Consider the following 11,996-nt stretch of genomic DNA (forward strand, 5'->3'; position numbering starts at 1 on the left):
AAAATAGCATAACCACCCACAAAAGCGTCTAGTATCATGGTTACCAGCCCATCCTGCATCGGAAAAAGCATGAGGAGAATCCTGAGATCCTTTGGTGAAGAGGATGCCGTGACTAAAAGTGCCAGAGACGAAGCGTAAAATGCGTTTGCCATATTGCCAATGGGCTTCTGTAGGGCATGCATGAACTGATAAGCAGTATTCACAGCATAAGTAAGGTCTGGTCGGGTAATGGTGAGATACTGTAGTGCGCCCATCGTGCTACGATACAGTATAGGATCATGAAACAAGGCACCCTGATGAAGAGAAGAAGGATCCGAACTGGTCAGGCATGGTGTAGCTACAGCTCGTGCTTTGTCCATGTTGGCCTTCTTAAGAATTTCAACAGCATATTTCCCTTGATGCAAAAGAAGGCCAGAGGCAGTGTGTTGTAATTCAATCCCCAAAAAATAGTGAAGATCACCAAGATCTTTGATAGCGAACTCCCATTGTAGAGATGAAATTAAAGGGGATAGTGGTGCCTGGGGAGAGCCTGTAAGGATGATATCATCCACATATACAAGGAGAAATACACTGTATGCTGATGTATGTAGGACAAATAAGGAAGAATCAGCACGAGAAACATGAAAACCAATATATAAGAGGAAAGAACTTAGCCTTTTATGCCAAGCTCGTGGTGCTTGCTTTAATCCACAAAGCGACCGTTGAAGTTTGCAAACATAGTCGGGATGATTAGCATCAACAAAACCTGGTGGTTGTTGCATATAAATCTCCTCGGTAAGGTGACTGTGAAGGAATGCGTTCTTAACATCAAGCTGTCAAAGTGTCCAACCCTGACTGTAGACGAGTGAAATCACCGTACGGACAGTTACATGCTTCACAACGGGACTGAAAGTCTCATGGAAATCAACTCCTTCCTGTTGATTATATCCCTTGGCCAATAATCTCGCTTTTTACCGTTCAAGTGAGCCATCTGCATGATATTTGATGCGAAACACCCATTTGCATCCAATTGCTTTAAATTGTGACGGACAAGGGACTAGAACCCAGGTTTGATTCTTCATAAGGGCTTTACATTCTTCGGCCATGGCAGCCCTCCATGCAGGATCTGTAGCTGCTTGACTGCAGCAAGTTGGAGTGGGTATCGTCTGCACCACATAATGAAGGGCGTATGTGTGGTCCTTAGTGAGATGACATTGGGCCAAAGTACCGTCTCAAAGCCGCATAACCATGGAGTGTGTAGGAGCCACGGGCGGACCAAGAGAGGGCTCTGACCGAGCCGAGGAGCTGATGGTCTGATCAATAGAAGGACTAGACTGATCATTAGAGCATGCGGTAGAACATGCGGAATTAGGTGAAGCATTTTCTATTGATGGTGCCATAACACGCAGTGCTGTTGATTCAGTAGAGGAGTCCTGCGAAATTGAGGTGGAATGGTTTTGATTTGGAGAGGCCATGAGTGGACTGACAGGGATGGAAATGCCACCTGGTTGGGGGTAAAATTCCGAATCTGTTGATAAATGAGGAGATGGGCCAGCATGAACGGATGATGCAGCAGAAATAAAAGGAAATAAATTTTCATCAAAAATAGCACCAGTGGTAATATAGAACCGATTATCCTTGAGAGAGTTGCATCGATAACCATGAAAGCCAGGAGAATAACCCAGAAAAATGCAGCAATGAGATCGATGTTGTAGCTTGTTCTTTGCATAAGGTCGAAGGTACGGATAGACAGCGCAGCCAAAGATGCGTAGGTGATGAATTGAGGGTTTAACATTATAGAGAACCTCCCAATGTGACTTATGGTTGAGCACTGCCGAAGGTAGCCTATTAATGATATGAACAGTGCTTTCGAATGCAAGATCCCAAAAGTGAGATGGAACTGAGGCATGATGGAGCATCGACAGTCCCATCTCTACAACGTGTCGATGCTTTCTTTCAGCATTACTATTTTGGTGATGAAGTGTTAGACAAGAGGTACGGTGGTGGATTCCTCGGTCCTGCAAGAGTCTGCGGAAAGGAGCAAATTGGAACTCCCCTGCATTATCACATTGAATGGCTTTCACCGTAGTGTTAAGTTGATTGTCTACCAAATTTAAAAATGCTGTGAAAATGGAAAGAAATTGATCACGGGATTGAAAAAGATATATCCAGGAAAACCGAGAGAAATCATCAGTGAAGCATATATAATAACGGTTGTTCAAAAAGGACGATACAAGAGCCGGTCCCCATACATCAAAACGGATGAGTCGTAGCGGGGCGAAGACTTATTTTTGGAGAGTGGATGAATATGACTGTGACTCTTGCTAGAGAGACATGCAGGACAAGAAGAAACAGAGACTAAAGATTTATTTAGTACTCGACTGATCGTGTTGTTGGAGGCGTGACCCAAACGAAAATGCCATTTGTGGATGGAATCTGTCTTATACGCTGGAAAAGCAAGTGGTGACGATGAAGACAAGGCTGAAGACGTAGAAGTGGAGTAGAGGCCGTGATCAAGATCTCCTCGAAGTATGATCCTCCCCGAATAGCGACACTTCACAAGGAAAGAAGTAGGTGAGAATATGAAATCACAATTGTTCTCTTCAGAGAATTAACGAACTGATAGGAGATTCTCTTTTTAATGGAAGGAACAATTAAGATATGAGACATACGAAAATTTGGGGAAATATAGCTACCTGTATGAGTGATGGGTAGGCTAGATCCGTTACCTAAGGTGACATGATTATTACCATGATAGGGCTGAACATCAGACAACTGAGAGATATTGTTTGTCATGTGATGAGTAGCACCCGAATTTGGGTACCGTGACTCTGAGGAGAAAACAGACGGCGAAGGAGGAATTTCCGCCAAATTGAGCTGCGGTGATGTACGGAATTGCTCACGTTGCTGCTGCATGTATCTTTCCATACAAACATTGGCTCTATGGCCAAATTTGTTTCAAATTTGACACCTGTTACCACCATTGCCACGCCTAGAATTCCGAATGTTTGAGAATCTGTTGGCATTTTGTGGCCCAGCACTGACGATTGTGGAATTGCCAGGAGTAGATAATGAATTTTGAGATTGTGGAATTACCGTGATTGGTAAGGATGCAGCAGCTAATTCAGAGGCTGCGGCTGGTTCAGGGGCTCGGACTAGAGAACGTGAACTTATGAGTAAAATCGCTAACCGATAAGTCACCTCTAAATATCAACATTCACCACATTTGCTCGGGCTTATAATTCTCAATTTATGGGGTTTTTAGTGATTTCCGTCACGTCACGAGTTCGGTGTGCATCGATTTAGTTTGCATTAACATGGAATATGTGGTTTCTTGAGAAGGTCCAATAGTGTAGTGTATGCTCATTCTCTACTCACGGAACAGATATAAAAAACTGAATCAATGAATGTCACGAATCATCCGGTCCAGACCCAACAAAGCATTCCTAAGAAATTGTAAATTGAAGACCGGCGGAAGGTGGTAGCAGCTGGTTTTTGGGAATGGAAGAGAGATTGAGAAATTTTTTCATCCAGGGTTTATGTTTGGATTTCTTCTTATGTATCAATCATTTAGCGGTTGAAAATTGAGATGCAGGTGACGCAGAGCTAAGAAGAGGCGTGAGGAAGATATAGAAGGAAATAGAAGAAAGGAAAAAAAAAGAAAAAAGAAAAAGAAAAAGAAAAAGAAAAAGAGAGAAACAAAGAAAGAAAAAAAAGAAAAGAAAATTTAGAGAAACAAAGAAAGAAAAAAAGAGAAAAGAAAATTTAAAAAAATACCCTTTGACAAATATATTTGTGAGTGTAATTAAGATTTCGCTCACCGATGACTTCGGGTCCTTATTTGAGACTAAATTGTTCACTTCAGGCCTTTATTTGAGACTAAGTTGATTACTTCAAACTCTTATTTGAGACAATGTTCACTTTTGACCTCTTTTGTGAAAATAGCTCAACTTTAGACCATTATTTAAAATATTTTTTCAATAAATAATGCAAAAAGATTAGCTTCAACAAAATTTATAGCTAGGTTCCTTCCTTATACTTCACATATATTCATCTCCGTAGTCACTTTGATTTTCCATCTTTTTTTCGTTTCTTTTGTTCAGAACTTACATAACTTGACCAATCTAACTACAGATGGTAACGCGTGCTAACGGTACAATCTCAAAAAAACTTACATAACTTACAATTGGCATAGAATGTTAAATTAATTTGAACCTGATAAATTATGCTTACAATGTAAAACAAAATAGGTTCCTTATAAGAGTTACTTGTTTGATTTCTTTTTTTATGAATAAAATATTGGGGACGGGGACTAGCGCAAGTACCATCTATGGGAATTACCATAAATCTCTTGCATTAGTAATATCCAATTTGAGTTGCAAATATCATCTACTAGGATTGCGAAGGTTCGACTTGAGTCATAAGTATTATCCCACTATAGTTCGTGTATAAACCAGTACGCCTATTTATTAAACGAACCCATTTAAGCTTGATATGAACACATTTGATTGGGGAAAATTGTCCAAAAAGTCCTAAACCTTTTAAGTTTGCCAATTCAGTCCTAATCATTTTCACTTCTTGCCAATTGAGTCTATCCGGCCAATTTTGGCCGGCTAATGCTGATGTGACCGCCTGCCGGCGCCGGAAACATCGGCCGTTCAGCAATCGTTGACGTTGCATTTTTTATTTTTATTTTTCGAATTTTTTAATATATATATATTTTTTTGCCTTCTTCCCTCTGGCCGATCCGGCAACCGGTGACTGGCAAGAGGCGTGGGCCGGCGAGGTACACCTCACCGACCTCTGGCGAAGCTCGCCCCCACCGGCCATTGGCGAGGGCGAGCCTCGCTTGCCGTTGCCAAGCCGACCTCGCCCAGCCAAGGCGAGGCCGACCTCGCTGTCGCTGGGCGAGGTAAAACCCAGCGACGGCGAGGCTCGACCTCGCTGAATCTTGGCAAGGTCGACTTGCGACGGCGCTGACCAACCTCGTCGTCGCTGAGTGAGGTGAAACCCAGCTATGGCTAGGTCGGCCTCGCCATGGCTAGGCGAGGCCGACCTGCACCCCAGCCAAGGCGAGGCCAACTTGGCAGCGGCGGGCGAGGCTCGCCCTCGCCAGTGGCCGGCGGGGGCGAGCTTCACCAGAGGCAGGCGAGGTCGACCTTGCCGGCCTGTGCCTCTGGCCAATCGCTGGACAGGCCAGAGGGAAGAAGGGCATAAAAAAAAAAATGATACAAAATTCAAAAAAAATATTTAAAAATTGCCATGTCAACGTTGGCCGGATGATCGGTAGCCACGTCAGCGCCGGGCGGCCAAAATTGGCTGGATGGACTCAATTGGCAATAAGTGAAAATGTTTAGGACTGAATTGGCAAGAAAAGAAAAGGTTTAGGACCGAACTGACAAACTTAAAAGATTTAGGACTGAATTGGCAAAAATTGGCAAAAGTGCAATAGGTTTGGAACTTTTTAGACAATTTTCCCCATTTGATTGTTATCGTGTAAAAAGATCATGTCGAACATTGCCAGCCCTTGTCGGTTCAAGGTTTTCCCTGTGCTATTTGGAACCAACATTTGTTTTTGTGAAATTTCTTATAAATAACATTAATTGATTATACCATAGATCAAAATTAAACAATCAAAATCATTCATTAAAAATGATACTTTGTCTTTAAAGTCAAGATTTAGAGACAAGTGGATTAAAATAACCTTTTTTTAAATTAATTAATTCTTTTAAAATAATGAATGCTAAGTAAGTTTACATGCAATGCCTTGAGAGTAAACTGAAGTGCAAGATATTATAGTCTCCAGAAGAATAACGCCATTCACAAGGCATTTGTTAATAGCACCATTAAGTATATCACCTTTACAACGCTTCTTAAATTGCATTGAATGACCTTCATAATGGCTCTTAAATTGCTTTACATGTTCTCGTATGTAACTTCACTTCATTTACACACTGCAAGCACTTCACACGTGTCCTAGGCTTTGAATGTATTACTCTATAAAGTGTCCGGCGGATTAGCAAGTGAAAATAAAGACGCGGGACTTAGTGAAAAATCTAGTTTTGTAAGAGTTTCCATGGAATCTTATCTGCTTTCAGGCGTCCTTGGTTTTCTGATGGCGAATATGTTATTTGCAAGTGGAATACAACAAGTTAGCTTCTATGAAAATTACAACGTCACTTGGGGAAACTCTCATTTTTCCAGCCTCTACAATGACACCGAAGTCCAACTTACATTAGATCAAAGTTCAGGTGTTTATGCTGCCTAGTGATTTGTTTGATTTTAGTTATGTCTCATCATTTTATGGTAGATCATACTTATCTAATTTTCTTTTCTTTTCTTTTTCTTTTTTGATTTGGAGAGCCATATAAATTTATTGAAATCTCTTGAACTTGTATTTATCGTACAAGCTCGTATTTTCAGGAGCTGGATTCGAATCTAAATCATATTTTCAAGCTGGATTATTTCGCTTGAGGATCAAAATTCCAGAACAAAAATCCCCAGGAGTTCTTACCTCCTTCTATGTGAGTAAAGTTTTTCTTTTCATGAAGTGCTTCTTGACTTCATCTACTATGCACATTATCTAGCCATAAGATACCCCATATTGAGTGGAGCCATACTACTGGTTTTCGACGAGTGACGCATTCGAATTTCGCTTGTAGCTAACTTCGAAGGAAGGCCCACAGGATGAGATTGACTTTGAGTTCATTGGAAGCAATGGACCACCTTATTCATTGAGTACAAACGTATACACAAAAGGAGTTGGTGGCCGGGAGCAAAAATTTCATCTTTGGTTTGATCCAACTGCCGATTTCCATTCTTATATGTTTCTTTGGAACCACCATCAAGTAGTGTAAGCCTCTCTCTTTCTCTACGTGTCTGTTTCAAATGAGAAACATCTATTTGGTAATGGCAAAAACATAAGTTGATGAAGACATATATTTCCCTATCTCCATGTGAATGTGTCAATGAATACAGACAAAGCTGAGGATAAATATCAATGCTATGAATGTGTTGTCATTACGCCGTCCGAGCAAGAAACGAAGATCTTAAGCTCTTGATACATAATTTTTTTGTCGAAACACATCGCCATGAATCCATTCCGACATGTGATTATGGCAGGTTTTTTGTGGACAAAATACCGATCAGAGTTTTCAAGAACTTTGGGCTCGAAGCGACCTACCCAACACAAGAGATGAAGGTGATAGGGACAATATGGAACGCCCAGGATTGGGCCGGGAAGATCGACTGGTCGAAGGCCCCGTTCACAGCCCATTTTCAAGGCTTTGGCATTGATGCGTGCGTCGTGCCGGACGTTCCGTTGGTTTATCGAGGATGCTACTACAATCAGGGGACTGCATTGTGGACGAGAAATCAAACCCTAACCGCACGTCAAATGATGCGATACCAAAATGTGAGGCGCAAGTACTTGGATTACGACTATTGTATGGATAGGACTAGATACCCCGATCCTTTTCCCGAATGCCAATCGCCGATAGGAGTTTGAGTAATACCATATAAGCCATTTGCTGATTTTTAGTGTTTCGGGAACTCCCATCAGAGACTTATTGCTATCATTTTCACGAGTTTGTAGATAAAAAAAAGATAATGCAGTTATGTTTCTTTTTTCTCGTACTTGCGCCTGGTGTGATTATTTATTGTGGCAATAGGAAGAGGTATCCAAACCACCCATCCAATGCCAAAACCTGACCTGGAAAGGCAGAAGGAAAGTTCTCTCTCACTTAACAGGTGACAATTGTATATCAAATAACGGCAGAGTCAGTTCTCAAGTTAATGCATTGGTAGTAGACGGTCTGCCATATATCTTGTATCTCCTAGAGGGGTTTTACATGAGCAACCATACTTCTCGACCAAGAAAGTCACGTAGATTGGCAGATCAAGCAACACGGATGATGTTTGCTCTGTAGAAAGTAGTTGGTTTCACTGTGTTGCCAGTAAGGCAGGCTAAGAACAAGTGGATTAAGTCACAGGTAAGCTACTTTCGCTCGCTCGCGGCATCTTCTAATAACTGGTTAGATCTACCATGACGAAGATAATAAACTACCTTACGGAAAGCAAATCTTTGCACATGCAGGCTGAATGACTGGGAAGGCAAGTGAGAGGAGAGACTTACAAGCTACTAAGCTCAAGTCATTGGCCACTATCGATGATTGTGCAGTTGGAGTTAGCTTGGATGCTTTATAAGTTCGGATAGATCCAGCAAGACCCAACCCTAAGCAGCTCACAGAATCATCAAAGTAATCACTTTCTTGCATTTGTCTCGAAACAATTCGAGGGTACGGTAAGCATCATCTGTCAAGCGATTTCGAATATTCGTTTACCGTTAAACTATCGAGAGTTATAGATGCCAGCGATAATATTAGTTAATTAATCCGGAACAGTCCATTATTACATATCTTAGAAAATTTATGTGATAATGATTTCTTCTTTTCTGATTTATCAAAAAATTGAAATAAAACCAATTACATCTCCGAGACATTTGTTAACCAAGTACCTAAAAAGATTTCAATGCGTAATTCTTGGATTTTTTTTTTGGTAAGGAACGTAATTCTTGGATTTATCCTCTAAAAATCTAAGAACTAACGGGGCATCAAGCAAATTAAAATTCGTTAAACATGAATCTAGCAATGAAATTTCTATTTTATTCTATGTGATGTATAGCCCATTTAGATTTAAGTCAACACCTTTTGGCCAGGAAATATACATTAGCCAATGAACATTTGGATTAATCTTTACGTAGTTAATAATTCAGATAAATTCCATTTCTGGACCTTATGGTAATTGCGAAATTCATGATTTAAAAAAATAATTTGTTACCCAATGGTGCAAAGGCAATCTAGTCGTGCGGTTTATTTTTTTGGCTGCCGACATCTACATCAAGTGATCCACATTATGCTTTTGAGAGAGCATATGAAGAATTTTTGTCTTTGTAATGAGAAAAAGGAAGCTTTATAAGAGTGGAAAGATGATCACCCGTATGATGTCTTCCTTGCTATCTCTATGCTCAAAATTTTTTGAATTTGAATGAGTCATGTGTTGTTATCCTTAACAGGTAGAATATGATATAAGAATAATAATGTGGGCATCTTATTTTTGAATTCTTTTTTTCCTAATAAGATATGATTTTTTTTTAATTTGGATATTCAATGATTCTAAAATCTTGCCTGTCTACGTTTCAATGTCTACGTACATGGATGTCCTTATAGTTGAAGCGAAAATTGTCCAATTAGACTTTCTTTCCCAATCTTTAAATGTCAATTGCTACATCACTAGTCGGCCTTGACATAGTCTATGAAGAGGTGCATTAAGTAGTCCAATAACCAAATGAGATAGAATAACATGGAGCTCTTTTATTGTGGATTTCATAGTATTTTGGGATAGATCTGATCTTGCTTTCTAAGGATTGAGAATGCACTTAATCGATTACTCGGATTGGGAAACTATCAGAGAATTTCCAACAGGTCAAAATCATACATAATTTTTGGGAAGGAAACTCATGTGCAGATCAGTTAGCAAATTGGGTATTTCAATCATGTGATGTGAATTACACTCTATCATTAATAAAGCCATTAAAAGATTTACTTTCTTTGTTGATAGGAGATCAGACCAAAGAGTAACGATGTAAAACTAGGGTTTTGCCCCCCTTTTATTAGGAAACAAAAGTAGGTCAATAACTAGATTGGGTATATTAACATAGAACTCTTTTATGGTGGATTTCATAGTGTTTTGGGAAAGATCTGATCTTGTTTTTAAAGGTTGAAAATGGACTCACTCAATTACTCATCTTGGGTTGCCTATTTATTTCGAGTAGTCATGTGTAAACACAATTGTAGTTACCTCCAATCTTGTGATATCCTTCGTTTGAGGGTTTATTTTATCACTGTGAGTTTGCTCATCTATATTGGCTCCATTTCCAACTAAGTTTCTTCTTGTCATTTCGATTGGCAAGACTATTTGCTTGACGTTTTCCTTAGATCTCGGGACTATTGCAAAAAAGCAGTTTCCTGCTGCTCTTTCATGTTTATGGTTGATGCGTGCAAATTGTGTTTTGAGTTTATGGCAAGTAGAATTGACCAAATGAATGCAAAGTAGGTTTACATGCCACGGGAGAGAAAACTCAAATGCAAGATTATATTCTACGGTCCCCTGGCGAATAACGCCATTCACGAGGCATTTGTTAAAAGCAACATAAAGTATATCATCTTCATAATGCTTCTCAAATTGCATTCCACGTTCTCGTTTGTGACGTTTGTACTTCACCGCAAGCGGCAAGGCTTTGAATATATATCTATATAAAGTGTCGGATTGATGAGTTGGTGAAAATTATCACAGGACTTGGTGAAACTCAAAGTTTGAAAGAGGATCCATGGAATCTTATCTGCTTTCGGGCTTCCTCGGCTTTGTGATGGTGAATATGTTATTTGCATGTGGAAGACGACAAGTTACCTTCTCTCGGAACTACAACATCATTTGGGGAAACGATCATTTTTCCAGCCTCAACGGCGACACTAAAGTCGAACTTACATTGAATCAAAGTTCAGGTGATCAAGATATTTCGTGATTTGTTTCATTTTAGTTATGTCTCATCATTTTACGGTAGATGTCACTTATCTATATTTCTTTTTTATTTCTTTTTTACAGCAATGTCTTTAAGTTGTATTTATCATTCAAACTCAAATTTTCAGGGGCTGGCTTTCAATCTAAATCACGTCTTCTATCTGGATTATTCAACATGAGGATCAAAATTCCACATAGTAAATCACCAGGAGTTGTTACCTCCTTCTATGTGAGTGAGCTTTTTCTTTTCATCTGGGCCTTCTTGAATACATCTACTGTGCACATTATCTTGCCACAACATGCCCATAAGAGTTGAGCTACACTTGTTTATTATTACCATCATCTTTTCTTTCGGGGATTTCGATGCGTGACGCTTTTGAAATTTGGCTCATAGCTAACTTCAACGGAAGCCCAACACGATGAGATTGACTTTGAGTTCATTGGTTCCAACGGACCACCTTATAAATTGAGTACCAACGTATTCACAAAAGGAGTTGGGAACCGGGAGCAAATATTTCGTCTTTGGTTTGATCCGTCTACCGATTTCCATTCCTATACGATTCTTCAGAACCAATATCAAGTAGTGTAAGTCTCTCTCTTTCTCTACTTGTCTGTTTGAAATGAGAAACCATCTATTTGGTAATGGCTAAGCATAAGTTGATGAAGATATAACTAGATGAGGACATAAGCCGAAAACAAGGAAAAGGCGATGCTACGAATGTGTTATCATTATGTCGTCCGAGTACGAACTAAAGATCTTAAGCTCCCGATATGTGATTCTTTTGTCGAAATGCAGCGTCCCAAATCCATTTTGATATTTGTTATTATGGTAGGTTTTTTGTGGACGACATACCGCTCAGAGTGTTCAAGAACTTGGGGAACGAAGCGAACTACCCAACACAAGGGATGCTAGTGGAAGCGACGATATGGCACGCTGAGGGGTGGGCCGGGAAGATCGATTGGTCCAAGGGCCCGTTTAAAGCCCAATACCAAGGCTTTGACATTGATGGGTGCGTCGTGTCCGACCCTTCGAATCCAGGGAAATGCGACTACACTCACGGAGATGCATGGGCGCAAAATCAGACCCTAAACGCAGCTCAAATAGCGCAATACCAAAATGCGAAGCGGAAGTACTTGGATTACGACTATTGTACGGATAAGACTAGACATCCTCAGACTCCCCCCGAATGCCAAGCCCCGATATGAATTTGAGTAAATTCATAAGCCATTTGCTGATTTTGAGTGTTTCAGGAACTCCCAACGGAGAGACTTATTGTTATTATCTTCATGAGTTTGTTCGTAAAACAATAGTGCAGTTATCTCCTTTTCCCGTACTTGCATGGTCAGTTCTAAATCAAGGGCAGAAGCGGGAAGTGGACTTCCATGGATAGGTTGTTCGGTATGGTCGATGGCTTTTGGGAGAGGATCGAAGATTCCTG

General features: G+C 40.2%; 1 protein-coding gene across 1 annotated transcript; it reads left to right on the plus strand.

Annotated features, from left to right (window-relative positions):
* The first annotated feature begins 10,366 nt into the window (after positions 1–10,366).
* LOC115662624 (xyloglucan endotransglucosylase/hydrolase protein 2-like) lies at positions 10,367–11,974 on the plus strand. The gene is made up of 4 exons (XM_056314744.1): positions 10,367–10,541; positions 10,686–10,786; positions 10,952–11,142; positions 11,391–11,974. Exons 1-4 carry the CDS (start codon positions 10,367–10,369, stop codon positions 11,761–11,763), a joined length of 840 nt encoding a protein of 279 aa, XP_056170719.1. The 3' UTR covers positions 11,764–11,974.
* Positions 11,975–11,996: the final 22 nt, after the last annotated feature.

This window comes from Syzygium oleosum, unplaced genomic scaffold (assembly GCF_021117445.2).
Source record: "Syzygium oleosum isolate NSW1041296 unplaced genomic scaffold, Sole_v2.1 Sole_v2.09, whole genome shotgun sequence".
NCBI classification, from domain to species: Eukaryota; Viridiplantae; Streptophyta; class Magnoliopsida; order Myrtales; family Myrtaceae; genus Syzygium; species Syzygium oleosum.

Excerpts from the sequence above, each read along its gene's own strand:
- LOC115662624 (XM_056314744.1), top strand. The coding sequence starts at position 10,367 with ATGGAATCTTATCTGCTTTCGGGCTTCCTCGGCTTTGTGATGGTGAAT. Across the intron at positions 10,787-10,951 it reads GAGTTGTTACCTCCTTCTAT|CTAACTTCAACGGAAGCCCA; the intron begins GTGAGTGAGCTT and ends TTTGGCTCATAG. Across the intron at positions 11,143-11,390 it reads CAGAACCAATATCAAGTAGT|GTTTTTTGTGGACGACATAC; the intron begins GTAAGTCTCTCT and ends TTATTATGGTAG.